Source organism: Pogonomyrmex barbatus, unplaced genomic scaffold, assembly GCF_055798465.1.
Source record: "Pogonomyrmex barbatus isolate J1 unplaced genomic scaffold, ASM5579846v1 scaffold2, whole genome shotgun sequence".
In the NCBI taxonomy this organism is placed as follows: Eukaryota; Metazoa; Arthropoda; class Insecta; order Hymenoptera; family Formicidae; genus Pogonomyrmex; species Pogonomyrmex barbatus.
The window spans coordinates 21,499,595-21,516,870 of NW_028297116.1; the positions used below are offsets into that span (position 1 = coordinate 21,499,595).

At 41.5% G+C, this 17,276-nt stretch overlaps 1 protein-coding gene across 1 annotated transcript in view; it reads left to right on the top strand.

Annotated features, from left to right (window-relative positions):
* Positions 1 to 263: 263 nt before the first annotated feature.
* Positions 264 to 17,276, top strand: part of LOC105430252 (protein Wnt-4) — a 41,406-nt gene continuing 24,393 nt past the window's right edge. The window contains exon 1 of the mRNA XM_011643722.2: positions 264 to 1,482. Coding sequence (XP_011642024.1) covers positions 1,412 to 1,482 — 71 coding nt within the window. The 5' untranslated portion in view covers positions 264 to 1,411. The remainder of the gene's footprint in view (positions 1,483 to 17,276) is intronic.

Genomic DNA, 17,276 nt, shown 5'->3' on the forward strand with positions numbered 1-17,276 from the left:
TTAATTTTTAAAAAGGAATAGGATAGTGTTTTTTAAATATCCATTCAAGGAAAGATATATTGCTGAAATATTTATAAATTTGGCCAGATACAAATTTTAAAATAATTTCGTTGGGTCATTAAAATATTTTTTTAAGATGTTCAAATTTGTTATTAGATTTTTCAAAATTTTTATAATATTATTATATATAACTTACAGAATAATTTTAATGGCCCAAGAAATTATTTTCAAATTTGAATCTGATTAAATTTTTAGACACTTTAGTAAAAGCGTTCTTTCCATGTTCCAATGTTCGAGATGGTTCCTACCTGGAACTCGTACGATGAGATACGTATGACAGAGGACCGTATCGTCACGGTCCCTTACGTCGCGTCTCACGTAAAGCTCGCGTTCGGAGAGACAAGCGCGAGCCGAGGAACGAATCGCGAGCGAGCGAGCGTACGGCGCTCGCACCGTCCCGTCGCCGGTGCGCCGAAATGCTTAATTAGCACGAGTGGAGCCTCGGAGGCTCTTCGGCGACGCGACCAATTGGCGAGCTGCGAACGAGCGGCGGCTCCGCCCACCATGAGAACCCCGTTGCCCTTTTCCTCGTGACTACCGGCCACAGTCCGTACGCGAACGTTCACGGAGCGTTGTCTCGCTCGCATCGGCTCCGTGCGGTTTTCGTGCGCGTACAACGGCTCGCTTTTGCCTCGCGGTTCTTCGAATGTTCAGCGCGCGAATGTTCCACCGTTAAAATTCCTCGGAGGAAATTTCTCAGATCGCTTCGAGATTGTTCCCCTCGTTCTCGTTCGGGAACCAATCTCCTCGGAGCGGAGAAAACCGATTCATTCGCGGAGAGCTGATCCGCGTGCCGATCGCGTCGCGTCGTTTGCGGCGTTCAAATCGGTCGCCGGAAACATGTAAGACGAGACGAGGAACGATCGAAGTCGGAGAGAACTTTCGTCTGTCTTTCGAGCACGCGTCTCTTTCGGTACCGCGAAAAAAGGGTCGACGCGCGAGGTGTCGATCCGCTTCGGGCGCTGCTCGCTCCGGGATCGCTCGATCCTCAGCTTCGTCCCTCTTTCTCTTTCTCACGCGTGCGCGTGCGCGCGCGCGCGCGATCCGACGCACGTTCGACGGCTGGATCTCAAGTCCGACGTTCGCACGTCAAAATACATATCGCTCGCGTTCGCGGAAAGAAAAAAAACGTGATGCGAAACACGGAACGTCGTCGGCGACGCATGTAAGAATGCGAGGCTGAGAAGGGAAAGAGCCACGAACACGCGCGCCCGCGCCACGTAAATCTCTCCTCTCCTTCGCGACTTCGCTTCCAACGGAGGAGATTCGACTTCGGGGATTCACGGCGGCCGAGTTCAAAGGGAGATAGGCAGCGTCCACACGGAATCGCCGCACGCAACGCACGCTCGTCATGTCAATGAGTTATCTGCTCGTGTCCTTGCTGATCGTCGCGTGGCAAAGCGGCGCGCAAGCCAACTGGTGGTGAGTCAGAATTGTAAAGTATCTTTTCTCTAGTTCAACAAACCGAAATGCGGCGAGTCTTCGAGGCCCATATCTAACCCGGCTTACTCGGACGAAGATATGCGACGTGGTTACTAAGCTGGGCTTATTAAGACCAATCCAAGAGCTTAAGTCGCGATAACGCGAAATTTTCTAGGTATTTCAAGTTAATTCTGAGTCCTTAGATCCAAGTCCAATACCAATAAAATCGACAAAATCATTCTAAACTTTGTTTTATTACAATATATGCTAGACATAAAGAAATTATGGAAATTATACTATTATTATTATAATACTTCTCCCTAATGGCACATGATTAAATTCTGTTTGGCGTCAAACGTCTGACTATCTGAATTTGGTCAATTTTGCGTGAGAATTGCCCTTTATCTCGCGATGAAAACAGCGGTGGATAAGAAATATAATGTAGAAAAGACGGCAATGACATCCAAAAATTGTCTTAATTATTCTGACATTTAAATGTCTTTTAGATTTTTGTCTTGCTTTCAAAAGGATACGTAGAAAAAAAATTAGTCATCAAGGCTATACATTTTTATATATAACAATATTATAATCTTCTTAGAAAAATGTTGATACAAGTATAAATATTCTCTTAACAACAATATTATAATTTTCATATAAAAGATTGTTAATCTTGAGCAAAAATAATACTTGCATCAGTATAAATTCAATCAAATCGAGACTACAATTTTTAAGGTATAATAAAAATTTTGCTTATATGAAGAATATTTTTTTTAATTTAAAACTAATTTTTCCTACACACAGAAAGAACAATTTTGCTGAAATATCTAAAAATTTAACCGGATACAGATCTGAAAATAATTTTGTTCGGTCATCAAACTTATCGTACAGAACGCTTAAACATGAAGAAGATTGATGCAAGAGAAAAATTGATGCAAAAGTTTGATGCCATTGCAAAAGTCTTTTATATTTTAGCAACAGTTTAATAATTCTTTTAATTAGTTTAATTCTTCAAAACGCGTTCTTCTTGTGTAAGTTATGTTTGTGTGCTAGAGTTTAAAATTTATTGATTATTGTTGGAAACACATGTGTTCCCACGTAAATCTTTAATACTTTCACTAGCGAGAACGCCTATTGACGCCTTCAGTTTTTTATAGAAGCAAAAGCCGGGGGCACCCAAAGACTCTTTATTCATGTTACGTTCTAGATAGAGTATGCTCGCAATCTTTGAATAATAATCTATTCTATTGTGAGAATAAAATAATCTATTCTATTGTGAGAACTAAAATAATATAAAAATATTTAAAACATCTGCAAGGAAATGACCATAAAGCCAGACACATCATTCGTAATTTTATTACATTATACTGTTATTATTTTTTTTTATCTTATTTATATCATCTCTTCATATTTGATCATTTTTTTATTTATTATTACTTGCGTTGAATAAAATTATAGTATAGTTTAATAAAATTATATATTTTTTTATTATTAACTTTATTATGAATTATGTTATAATTCATGTCGAAGATTGCATTTTTCTGAAGTCTAATTTAAGATTGAAGATCCTTATATGAAGATCCCTTCTCAGATAGTAGCCTATCACGACGCGTTGAAGAGAAAATTTCAAAAATTGATAGCACCCGTCGAACTCCAGGAAGATATCATTATTACTTATCAAAATTAAGAACAAGTTCATTCAGATTTATAATATCATTAGTCCGCAATTGCGCGAGCACATGATCAGGGAATGCATTCTCCTGCAAGCATCATCTCTATCTACGGTAATTTCCTCCGGGAGACGAAGGCAAACTTGTCTCTTCCCCGCCTCCTCTCCTCTCTCTCTCTCTCTCTCTCTCTCTCCCGCGCTTTGCCGCGACCGACCGACAAATGCGTTCCCCGTTGCAGACAAATGTCCAACGCGAATTCCGGACAGACAATTATTTTTATTGACATGATGATCGCGTTACCCAGTACTCGCGAAAAACCTGGCGCTGCAGATGCATCACGCGAGGAGGAGAATCCGTGTCCGCGGGGAACGCGGCTTTCTTCGCTGATTATTCGAACGAAAGCATATCCTCGAGATGCTTCCCGCGCGCGCGGGGATCCAAAGTGGCACGGATCTAAAGTAGCGAATTATTACACGAGTATTATGTTGAACGCCACTCGACGGCGGCTTCAAGGACACGTATCGGAAACCGCAACTGTACAACTCTCGCAATCACGAAATATTTGCTTTACGTTCGACCGCCGGTCCTTCTGGGAGGAAATACCTCGGCGATTTGTTGGGCCCGTAAATAAAGGAGAGATGATTTCGACGGAAACACGACGTAATCACATAAATCCCCGCGCATTAAATCCCAGATTGACCGCGTGATTATCGATAAATTTCTCCCTTAAATTAATAAAAGAAAATATAAATAAAATTTATAGCTTTCTCATTCCAAAGTTTACTTAAAGATCTCATTCGACATCAGCGTGAGAATGAAAATCAGACGTCGGTATTCTTCTTCAATCGTCACTTACATTTAAACATTTATCTCATTTACCTTCCACCCTTTAATTCGCCAAATTATCAGAATGTTTATTTCCCGCCATTGGCGCCGAAAAGAGGATTCCAAATCGCGAGGCGGAGCGTTTAAACGGAGCGTGCGGTCAAGAGTACGGATGATGGCTGGTGTCGAAAACGGGCATGGTTTCGGCGTAAATTTGAGGAGTGTTCATCGACGCGCCGGCCACAGTCGTCGATAGTCACGAATCCATAATGGACGAATAATCCCCTTCGATCGGCCGAGCCGCCTCAAGCGAGATCGGAGGAAGCCCCGGCGGTAATGGCTATGTGAGCAGCGTGGTATAGGTAGCGACAACGTGCCCCTACAATCTTAAATGAGGAAGAGAGCGGTCGAATCCTTTATGGTCGAGCATGATTTTCTACCCAGATATTTCATTTCCGACAAACCCGTTCCCCCGGGCGATTAATCGCCCGCTATCGGCGCGCGTGGCGAATCCGTCGATTAGGGTCACCGATACGCCGATATTGGAAAGTATCGACCATCTATTTCGCTTTTAACGTCGATTGTACGGCGTAATGATATTTAATACACTCTGGTGAACGATCCCCGATACCGAGCCGCAGATCTTCCTTGTATCTTGAAAATCTGATAAGTGATTCAAGTTTCTTCTCAAATTACTACACTGGGAAGAAACGATTTTTTTTTTTTTTTTCAGAAGCTTTATAACTCTATAATGTTCATCTCTACCGCTGTAGATTAACTTCAATCTTGGTTTTTAACTTAATTTTTATCTCTTTTTAGTTCTACATTGATTGAAATGAACATTTATTATCTGTGAAATCCTGATAGGTAAATTTGAAGATCAAATTGATATTTAACATTAAAAATCCATAATATATGTGTGAAACAAATTTTTCTAATTCAATTGTTATCATTTTTAATTCTTATTCTTAAGATACTACTTAATGATATTGAGAGTTTTTGTTAACACGTGTCGTGGCATTGATATCGCTCTGTCGAGAAACGTGAGTGATAAAAATGTCGAATTTTTCTTAGTCAATTAATTTTAAAAATAAAATTTTAAAGGAAGAGAATAAACGAATCGATATTAATATGTTAATATAATTTAATCGATTTTCTATTTTTATATATTATTTTTCTATTTATGTGTTATTTATTTATTTATGTGTTATTTTTTTATATCTTTTTCTGTTCTACATCTATATAATATATTTTTCATTTTTCATTTCTCCTCGCGATATCGTTATGCTAGTTTTTACTTCATTTAAATCAGAAATACACTCGTGATTACCCGTTTAGTCAGCTATATCGATGACCGCGTCATGTCGATCGTCCTTGTCTAGCCAGAAAATACTATGTCTTACCTATCGGCGATCATTAAAGAGTAGCCTATGTCGACTAAATTGAAGAATATCCCCAGAGAGCGGACTTGACTCTTATCCGATCGTGAAAACTAACGACGCGTACGAGTAACGACGCGCGCGGAATATGCATTGACGAGATCAATCGACTGAAATCATCATTATCGATCGCTCTTTAGATATCACAATTACAGTCATATCCCACAATTATCATCTACCTAATATGACTACTATACAAAATATAACTACTATATATATGTATATACATATACATATATAAAGTATTTTCTGTAATTCAATCATTTAGAATATCTCTGTTGTTTTTAATAATATGAAAAAATATCAAAGGGAAAAAATGGTTCGTGTTGAAGAGACAAATATTATGATAGGCAGCATTTTTTTAATGCCTATTATTTTATCTCATTATCATATGTATATATAAAATATTATATTTAAAAATAAATTTCAGCGCAGGTTAAGAAACTCGCGTTACTTTCCTCTTCGTCGGCGCGGCGTGTATTTATTTTTCTTTTTCTTTCCTAAATAGTCATCAAAGCTTTGATTTCAACGTGGTTGATTTCACGTCATCATTATAGATGTCCATTGTGAACCAGGGGACCGTATCTCGAAGCGAGTCATGAATTTTCGAAGCTTCCGATTCTCGCTACGGGAATGCGAGGCCCCCTCGTCATCGTACGCCGCATTAATTCAAGGGTGCCTCGAGCATGACTATACCGTGGTTTTAATGAGGTTTAACGAGCACCTCCTTTCTTATTTTCAGCTTTTGTTTTGCCATTTCGAGCGGGCGCCCGATTTATCGATCTCTCGCGCGCTTTTGCCTCCGCGTCCATAGAATCTAACGTGCTTCGGAATTAGACGCGCACCCTCGAGTTATTCCTCTCGACTTATCCGACGAAGGGAGAAGTGAGGAGATTTATCGTCCCTTCTCTGTCCTCGCGACTAAATTTGTCGACAAAAATCTAGATATACTAGATAGTGTTTGCGACATTCTTAATTGTATTGTAATAAATCCCATTTTAAATTAACTTTATCGCAATAAACTCTGCGTCGAGTATTTGAAGAAACGAAATTGATTATGTTGTATGAATAAGAAGTAGAAAAAAGCCTCTTATGCTTCTTAAATTTTATGAAAACTTGAAACATGTATAGAAAAACATGTCAGAATTAAGAAGTTTTATTAGTTTTCACATATTAAAATATAAGTATTAGGATTTCAAGCGACGTTCAAATGACAAACATTAGTCTGCCTGAAGATAGTTAACTCGAGAACAGTCACCTGGGGTGTTTTCTACATCCCAGCATCAAAAAAATAAAATTCACAACACAGCTACTTAATGTCCTTCTTCCGTTTGTTTATTATTTTATTGGTTTCTCCTTAATTTTTCAAAAAATGTTGATTAAATCTATATCCGTAATGTCCTTAGATATTAATAAATCCGTAATGTCCTTAGATATTAATTATAGAACAATCAATAATTTACAATAGGTAATGAATAACAATGACTTTTAATTGGGTGTAAAAAACACCCCAGATGACCGTTTACGCAAAAAAAATGAGGTGACTGTTTTCGGGTTAAATAATTCATATAATACTAATCATACATATTAAACATGAAATATAAAGTTTGATAAAATTACACAATATCGAATGGCATTTTCTCGTACGTTGACTGGCCGAAAAATAGAGAAATATCAAGATTCTCGCGGGCAAATACAAATCTAGATACCTAGAATCTATCACTCGGTGATTGACAAAAATGTCTTGGCGAATCAGGACGCTCGCTCTCGACGGACGAAGACGAGTGCCGAAACAAAGACTGCGCCGCTGTCTTTTGAAATGTCACGATCTTCATAAAGAAATAGAAAGAACACGGCCATAAAGGAACACGCGGTGGAGCACGAGGGTGAAGAAGGAACCCGGGTGACGGAAAGCGAGAGACTCGGGCGAGGGAGTGCGCAGCCGCGCCGCCGGGGCAGATTTAATAAAAGCGTCTTTATTGCCAAACGCGAATCTCCGGTCGGGTGCGTTATAGTTGCACACGCGCATCGTCTTTACGACGAGCGATTAAAATTGGTATTAACACTCTAACGTTACTCCGCAATAATCCCGGCCCCGTCGCTGTCGGCAGGCCGCCGGTGCCATTACCGCTCCTCCTCCTAAAACGACCCCCGCACCGACGGTCAGGTCGGACCCGAATGACGATTTTGTGCTTTATTTCTCGGCATTCACCCGCGCTTTTATCGGACGGACATCCGCCGACGGTGGCCGCCATCGAGCGATCGTCGCATAAATTCGCCTATAGCAAGTTTTCTTCTCGTTTTAACGCGCGATCGTGACGTTCCCGTACAATCAATACGAACGAAATGCTCGCAACTTGCAATCGAGGAGAGAAACATGATTTATATTAAAATAATAATAATAATAATAATAATAACAGGTGTAAAATATGAAATAAATGCTTTCTTGCAAATTTATACGTCTTTGATTTTGATCAAATAAAGATAAATAAATTTCCGAATGATGCCTTACATGCAAAATTAGTAAAAAATAATTATTATTTATGACGACAACTAATAAAATTCAAAATTAATAAATAGCATGCACGGTGATGGATCAAATTAGCTGAACAAGCCTTTGTCTCATATCAGCGCTAAAGTCAACGCCGCACCTTTTTAGTTTGCATCGGCATTAGTTTTATCTCAAACAAGATCTAGAATCTTTGTGAAAACACCTGGCTAATAAAAGAGATAATCAGCGAACTCTCGGCACCAATTACTAGTTTGCAGCATAATACACGTGCTTCGCTTTTCGCAAGTCGCTAAAATATGCCGCAAAGTCGCATACGATTACATTTTTCTTACACCTTTCGATTCGATCTCGTCGACAATTTTCTACTCATATACAGCCAAATACATCTCTTGAACATTCCACATACTAAAATCATGCGAATTTTCTTGTATCTTTCCCCCTGGCGAATATTCCGCAGTTCTCGCGAACAAACATATATTATAATAATTTTTAAAAACACGGTAAAACACCATAAAATCGTTCGTCCATTATGTCCCATAAAATACATGTTCGACAAGAATCAAAGGTGTTTCTGGAAAAAAAAGCTATTTGTAGAAGCGATAATTTTTTTTTTTTTTCCAAGGAAAATCCATTCTAAGAATCCATTCTACTTTACGCGGAGACAAAGGGTCACGCCGGTGCGTCGTATCGCGGAGCGTCGGGACGCCGCTCTCGTTGGAGACGCCGAAGTTGCCTGCCGGAGTTCGATGACGAGATTAAGGGCGTACGATCTCGTCGTTATGTGTTTCGCCCGCGATGTAATAGAGGCGCTTTATAGGAACGACGGTCGCGTCGCGGCCAATACGACGCGCGCGTCACGTCGTACTTCAGTTACTGCTACTCCCGGTCCTCGTATCATTCTTTTTTTTTATAAGACCCATATAAAAAGTACCGTAATATATGACCTAGCCGTCTCGTAAAAATAAACGGCATCGCCACCGATAACGTGTTCCCCTTCGGCGCGACGTGTCATCCCCTTCGCGAGAGCCACCCCCCCGAAATCCGGTGGCGGCTACTACGCTACTACGTTACGCCGGGACGGCCGAAGGGATAAATCGGGATTACCGGCGTGTTTCGTTAATTCGATTCGTTCGGGATTCGTGCCTATAAAAATCCGTTCCGCTGGAATCCGTCTTCTCGCATTCGAACGCGCGGCGACCGAACGCTCGCGTTGCGCAAGACGAATTTTTCTGCGATCGAGGGGCACCGCCGAATATCTTTGTGGCGCGTTAATAATAACCTCGCGGTGCGTTGGGAGCCTGAGAGGATCATCGGACGGCACGACACGGCACACCGGAGGCTTCGGTAGCGCCCGGCAAAAACCTAATAGCATCCTGTTTTGTTTAGTATTTTTCGTTTTACGTCGAGAACGTGCGAGCGAGAGCGAGAGAGCGAGAGAGAGAAGGAGAGGGGGAGAGGGGCTGAGAAGAGAAAGAGTGAAGTTGCACCTTGCCTGACCCCTCGTCCTGCCGACCATCATCTCTTCCTCTCGCTCGAAGAATCTCCGACAAAGGAGACCGCCGCGAGCTTTGGTAGCATGCCTTCGGGACTCCTTCGGCAATGTTTCCCTGGAGCCTGAGATATATTGTCATAACGAAGAGGCCTCTGGGTTAGGCTACGAGGATACTTCTCTTTCAACCCTCCGCCTCTTCTCTCTTTTTCCGCGTTCCACTCCGAATTTCTTTCTTTCTCTCTTTTGTATTCGTCCACTTTTCAATTTTCCAGAACAATTTCATTACACAAATTTCTGTTCTTCTCTTTCCCTGGAGAGACGCACGATCAGTTCTGATACGCTAATTATCTACCGTAGCGCCATACCATTCGGTATCAGATTGTTACGAAGATTGACAAATGGTTTTCGGGAGAAAGTATAGAAATAATAATAAATTCAACCTATTTAAAATGTATTTTGGAAAATGCCGGCGCACGTATGAGGTACAAAGGAGAAAGAGCGTGAAAAATGTGCGAAGACCGTACAAGGACGTTATTATGGCGAATTCCTTTATCCCCGCCGTCAAAAGTACTTGCCAGCTAAACAATCAGTGTTTTGTAACTGCAGGAGTACGCCGAGGGGGAGAACATTCGGCGATTTTTGTTTTTACACAATAACGGCCGTTTCTCCCGGCCGGTGTGCAATTTTTTTTTTTTTTTTTCCTTACAGGCTGTACGCGGCCGGTTCGTTATTTGCACTCGCTTTTGCGATCGCGCGCTCATTGTTCCCCGTATGCCGCTAACATTTTTTCGCGGCGCGTAATTAACCGCGCAAATGTTCATATTCATCAAGGAACAATAACCTTGTTAGCTCGCGGTCGACCCGCGGTACCATAGAATGTACAGTGCCCGGAAGGCACGGCGCGATTGACGTATTGGATTGATAAATATCGGAAATGTCGAGCGTTTCAATGGTCGCCACGTACAACCCCTGTTCCTATGCGCGGCCGCGTATTCGGGCGAAATTTCAGGTGGATTTTTTCTCGCCCGCGCGTATCGGCGCGATCGCGACGTTTAATAATCAAAATCGCGGACGGCGTTTCCCGAAATATTGGAAAAGTGTCAGATACGCTCGATACGCGCACCTCGCGCCGTGCTGCAGACTATAGATAGACTATCGGCGACGCACACTTGTTGAACGCGTGGTTTATCTTGGCCTATAGATCACTTAGAGTCTAACGAGTCTTCCCCAGTGAATCTTCCCTTGTTCGCCGCATTCGTCTCCTTGCTCGTAGCGCGCGGAGGCGCGCTCGCGATTAGCGTTTACAACCAAACCGCGTAATACCACGCAACTATTTACGTTTCAATTATTTTTTTTAGAATTTATTTATGAAATATGATATTTATTTCATACTAACATTTTATTTGAAATTAAATAGCAGCTATACGGAATATTTTTTTTTCGCGACACATACTTAAAAAAGTGACAGTTAAGGAAAATTACTAAAATTCGAAGGGTATAATGAAAAGTAATTGTTGAAATATTGATTTGTTTCAAAACAGTGGAATTAAATTTTTATATATATATATATATTGATTTTTTTATCTTCATTTTTTATATTGATAATTTTTAACTTCATTAAAAATTAGATAAAATTATGTTTTTCGATGAAAAGATATACGTTACATGAAAATTTTCTATTGTTTGATTAAATATTTATATTTTTTAGACTTGTAAAAGCGGACTTTCCCGAAGTTGTTCGCAATTGTGCACTATCTACATCGTTTGCTATTGAAACTTACGAAACGAATATTTGTCGATTATCTTCACTTCAGAGAATTTCTCGGATCGATACTCTCACGGGTGCAAACTTTCGAAATTCGCGACACGACTGAAGAATCTGATTTCAAGACTCCTCGCATTTCTTATGCATCTTTAGTCCCCGCAATTTGAAAAGTGCATCACGATAACGTATGTACAAAATTACATACAAATAGAAAGAGCATGGCGGCGACAATGATTTGACTCCGTAGGCAGTAGTCCCGACGAGAGCTACTCTCTCTTTCTCTCTTTCTCTATTTCTCTCTCTCTCTCTCTCTCTCTCTCTCTCTCTGTCTCTCTGTTCCTGTATTATTCAAGTCGCCATTATTGGACCCCTTGGTTCGGCTGTGCGACACGCTCTCTCGCCCCCGCGGGACGACGCAATTGCATCTGCTCGGAATGAGAGTGGGCGAGAGGGGTGGGTCCACTACTCGCCGCAGCCGTGCCGAAGGAGAGTACTGTGGGCGTTTAACCCCTCGATGTGAACTTCGGATCTAGTTACTTAAGTTCGGTGCTCGTGCAAATAAAAGGAGGAGCGTAATTTATGGCCGGCAAGATATCGGGATGTAGGGCCGCAGAAGGGGGGAGAAGAGCAGCAGAGGGGGAGGAAGATTGGGTGGACAAGAGGGAGAGGGGGGAGGGTAGCTGGAGGATGGAATAAAAATGAAACGCGCGCGGAATCATTGATCCGGATAGGACAGGATAAGATGGGATAGGAAAGAAAGAGATGGAAATGAGAGAAGATAACAAAATGGGCCGGCATATTCGGACTATTCTTTTAGGCATGAAATATTATTATAATGATTCTGCCTCGTGAATCTAAGAAGCAGAAGAATGAATTTAGAAAATTCTATTTCTTAAGAGAAAATAGATCTCGCAGATACACGCTTTTAAAATAAATTCAGTAAGTACGAAATTTGATAGGATAAAAATATATATAAATAATGTTGATCTTCGATATTGAGTTTAATGATTCTTCTGTTAAAACATGCAAATTCATATCAAATTCAATATAAAATTACAGTTTCTGTATTTATAATATAAAGGATCTGTTATTTTATTGCAGTAAAGCAAATAAATATTATATAATATTATATAAATATTTTACGAGTTTTAATTAACTTAATTTGTTTCTCCAAATAGAGCAATTAAAATTATTTTAAAATTAATAATCTCAATTTACCTTGTCTTCTCTCTCTCTCTCACTCTCTCTCTCTCTCTCTCTCTCTCTCTCTCTCTCTCTCTCTCTCTCTCTCTCTTTCTCTCTCTCTCGCTGCTTTTGAAGTACATTTACAACATTTTGCTAAATTGGATAAACACACTTTTAATAATAAATCTAAATAATAACCGATAGAGTTAAATACGTTAGTAAATTATGAATAATAAGGTAATTTCTCTTTTTCATAAGTTAATAAGCGATAATTTCAGCGATAAATTAACGGGATCTTATCTGGAAACTTTATGCTGAATACGAAACTCTTTAGAAACACGGTGCAAACTTTTCTTCACGCGATTGCGGGGTCAGTACTCCAGACACGCCGCCTCATATCGCGTCCGAATTAACATTTATCCGATGCGTTCTGTCTTAACGAGAGCACGCAAATCATGTACGTAATTGTGGTAGCTCGCAGGAAGGGCGGGTGGGCGGGAGGGAGCGAGGGCGGAAGGGAGGGAGGGAGGGAGGGAGGGAGAGAAAATCGTTGAGAATCGCAATCCCGTGGCCTGACATAAATTAGTCGTGGCTTAAATCCCGGTCTAATCCATCATAAATAACTCCGTGCAGATGCGTGTACATGCGTGCGCATGGGGATTCCGTCCCCTAAATTATTTCGAAAAGATCGCGGCCCACGTGCTGCATCGTGTCGGACGCGTATATACGCACGCAGTATATATCCGACTAGTGCTTAACCACCTGCCAAATATACGAGACATTTTTTAATCTGCATTGACGATTTATTCCCGCGGATCGAGCGGCTCGATGGTCCGGTGGGGTCCGGTGAGGGAATCTCGCAAAATAAAAAAAAAAAAAGAAATCAAATTATTTTCTCTACGCATTTCTTCTCAGTTCAGATATCTTTAAAGATAAATAATTCGAATTACTCGAGTAAGGCTGGCGCCAATAATGTAAAGTAATTGACGATCGACAGCCGGATGATTAAGCACTTAACTTTCTCGTGTGCGAACTCGACTTCGTGATTAATGTTTTCGACGCATATGTGAAAAAAAATTAAAATTATTAATTAAATTCCATATCGCATCGAGTATTCTCAGAGAGTTAGGAATCTGAAAGTTAAAAAAAAAATTGCGTACTGGATGAACGCACGTACATCTGACATCGTACGAAGTCTAATTGTCAATAATAAATATTAAGTAGCCCTATCCGAACTCCGTCTCGAAGTCATAGTCATGTTGTGCAATACCGTTATGGTATCCCGAACCCTAAATCTTTAATATTAATGGACAAGTTAGTAGACACCCTCTTTCCCCGAGTTGCAATGATGTCGATGATGGGCGCTAGTGCTTGCTAGGAATGGTGCGTACACCCCGTGTGTTCGCGCATGTATACGTGCGTATCGAATGGGAGCAGGTGAACAGAGGCGAATATGTCTCTCTAGGGTATCCATGGTCGTCTCGCGTTTCAACACATTCTTGTGTCAAATTCGGAGACGAGATACCGCCGAGATGCCGCCCGGAGAAATGACGAGAAACGAACAAGCGTTGCATGAGACAAAGAACGAAAATTTAAGAAAAAAACGTGAGAATAAGTGAAAGGTGAACGTTTGTAATACATATATATATATATATATATATATATATATATATATATATAAAAGAAAATTAGCGCAATCCGCGAGTTTCTCTTAATTAACTTTGTTAAACTATCCGCAGCCTGAGTGCGCCGGTGAAAGATTTCTTTCGCTTCGTTTCGCCGTTTCATCGTTTGCAATTGCTTATCGGACGTGCGTAACCAGATCGATAATTACGTGTTACTTAATTACTCCGTTCCTGCCTTTGGTGCATCAAGTCGCGGGGTAGTCGAAATGCGAGATCAATTAATTATACCTGACTTGCGCGCGCTGTCGTGGCATTTCTCCGTTCGGTAATAACATCTCGTAATGCCCGTAGCTATTAAAACTCTTTCTCTCTCTCTCTCTTTCTCTCTCTCTCTCTCTCTCTCTTTCTTTCTTTCCTCGAGCGAGGAGGCAATCGCGCAAACTCCATTAAGGCGTGCGCCGCACGGTCCATCGTGTCCCCTGTTACACGTCACTACCGTGCCGGACTTTAATCGGTCACAAAATTTATATTAAAACATCTGTCGGGTACCGTTCTCTTATAAAAGCTCGTAAACCCCCGCGCGCAAGAAGCAACGATTACTAAAACAAAGTTTTTGCATCTGCCGCGATAGGTAATTATTGTTAGGTAGCCGAGAAGGATCGCCGCGGTATTTCGTAGCGCGTTAATGAGAAGTAATTTGCTGTTTTAGTACTGCGCGAAGTATTTAACGGCAGCCCGATAATCTGAAATTACAAAAAGGAGCTTGAAAAACCCGAAAGGTCCGTTGTCGTCTTTCGGCTGTGCCACAATGTGCAATTAAAAATTAATTTCCTCATTACTTTATTATTTATTAATGGATGAAAAATTATTTGTTTGTTTTACAACAAGTCTAAAAAATCTAATCAAATCTTGTCTTTTAATCGCAGAACAATTTCGATGGTGTAATATAAAATATGAATTTTTTTTATTGGTTTTATTAATCGTTCAAAATGTCGATTATAAGTAATATTAATAAAATTCTCTCCTGCATCATGTAAATTATTTCTATTAGTTTTCAAAAACAAAGGAAAGCTTCCTGATTAAAGAAAAAATATATATCTTTATTATTTTAACAAATTATCCTATTTGCTGTTAGATTTTTTTTACTTTATTAACGCGAATAAATACGATTGTGTTGTTACTCGTTATATATATGAGATACATAAGAGAGACTATTATCTCGTTATTGGAAATCTATTCTAATTTCTAAAAGATCAATCTCCATTCCTTTAGATAAGTAAAGGTGTAATCTGCACCGGGCTCAGGCCCGGCTAGAGCGATCATGCTCTACGGCTGCTTCTAATCTAGCCTCGAACGGATAGAGGAAACGTGAAGAAATGAAAAGAAAAGCACAGAAGGAAGCGGGAACAAAAAACAAACAGCTCCCGTCCGGTTTTCCTGCCGCTCGTACTACGCGATCCTTCCTCTCTGTCGTTGCTGTCGGCATTTTCCGTGGTATCGGTATGAAGAGAAAAAAAATGAGGGGGACGAAGAAAGGGACGAGGACGAATCGTGATAACTGGGGCGTAATGCGCGCCATGGATATAGATGGTGGTGGGGTGGGAGGGGGGAGGGGGGGACGCGAAATGGAGAGCCCTCTCGATTTGCCAGTGGCTCGATCTTCCCGGTCGATCTTTTGTCAGGAGCAAGTTTCTCGTAGAAAAGGGGCACCACGATAGAGGCGGCGGGTATAAGAGGCGGGAGGTACACGGGACGCGTAGAGAGAAGAGAAGAGCAGCAAAGGCAGGGGCAGTCGGCGGGGGTGGGAAAAAATGGCGAATCTCGCTAACAAGCTTTCGAGGAAACTTGTGGGGAAACAAGCTCGAGGCTGGTTTCGTAGCTCAAGTGTACTCGACCGGAGAAAGCTGAGCGTGCACACGCGTGTACTCTCTTCCTTTTTTTTATTTCTCTCATCCTCTCTCTCTCTCTCTCTCTCTCTCTCTCTCTCTCTCTCTCTCTCTCCCCCTCTCTTTCTTTCCTTTTTCTCTCTATTCTCTTTTCCCACTTCTTTTCCGGAATCGTCGTCCCTTGCTCCCTTCGCGAGCTCTCTCGCCTTCTCTCTCTCTCTCTCTCTCTCTCTCTCTCTCTCTCTCTCTCTCTCTCTCTCTCTCTCTCTCTGTTTTGCGTAACACGCACGCTACATCGACGCTCAAGCGTGCTCGAGCGCTCCACCCTTTTGCACACCGCGATATTCTCTCGAAAATCCAACCCTTTTTCAGCTCGGTCGACCAATGGGCGACTCCCGCTCCCGTTACATCCGCCAGTGCCTACATGACCTTTTTCATTATTCGTCATTCGACCGGTTCAAAATTTCGTTCTTCGTTTCCCTTTGCGTGTCCTCTCGCGCGAACAATCTCTTCGGACTACTTTCGGTACGCTCGCGCAGATGTTCTCCAGAACGACAGATCCGCTCTCCGCTCCGTTCGGCTGCCTCTCTTGGCTTCCTAGCCGCCGTTGCTTTTATCCTCCTCCTCGTCTAGCCACAATATTCTCGCTGATATCACGGCGCTCTTTCAATTCCGACCGAATTTGCCGGAGTGCTGCCAGTTCTCGAGCGCCGTTGTCGTATACAATATCACGTTCGCAGTTCTTAAAGGATCCAAATATTCCATAAAATTTCTATATAACGTATCCGTATTTGAATTTTAGATTTATCTCTCTTTTTTTTCATTTAATTCTTCGTTTGCTTTTCTTCCTATTGTTGTCTCTATTTATCGAGTAAAAATACGACGCTCTCGATAAGAATAATAGGGGAGGCATAATAATTAAATTCAAAGGAAAAAAACATATACTGACTGCCTAAATGACGGGTCGGCTTTCAACTCGACGAGAAATGTCCTCGTTACGAAGGGGCACAATGCGCGTGCGAGTAAATACGCGAGCGTAACGCAACGCTTCTCGGTCCTTCGGCCCTTTTCTCTCCGCCCTCCTCGTCGGAGACATTTTCAGTTCCGAGTGTTGACTCGCAACGAATCCCCCGGTGACGCTTTATTACTTATTTGGCCGGAAAGAGTCACGTGAGAAGGCGAGGTTTTTTTCGCCGAAACGAACGCGCGACGGTAACGCGGAACGCGCCACCCCCGCCGGTCGACTTCACACGCGTAACCGAGCGTGGCCGGTAGCGATGCGCGTGCATATAGATGAGACCGGAACTAGGTGTGTAAACAAACAGACAAACAAGCCGCATTCAACGTCCCGCGGATTGTTCCGTGAATTTTGCAGCAGTCATATTCATTTCTGAGATT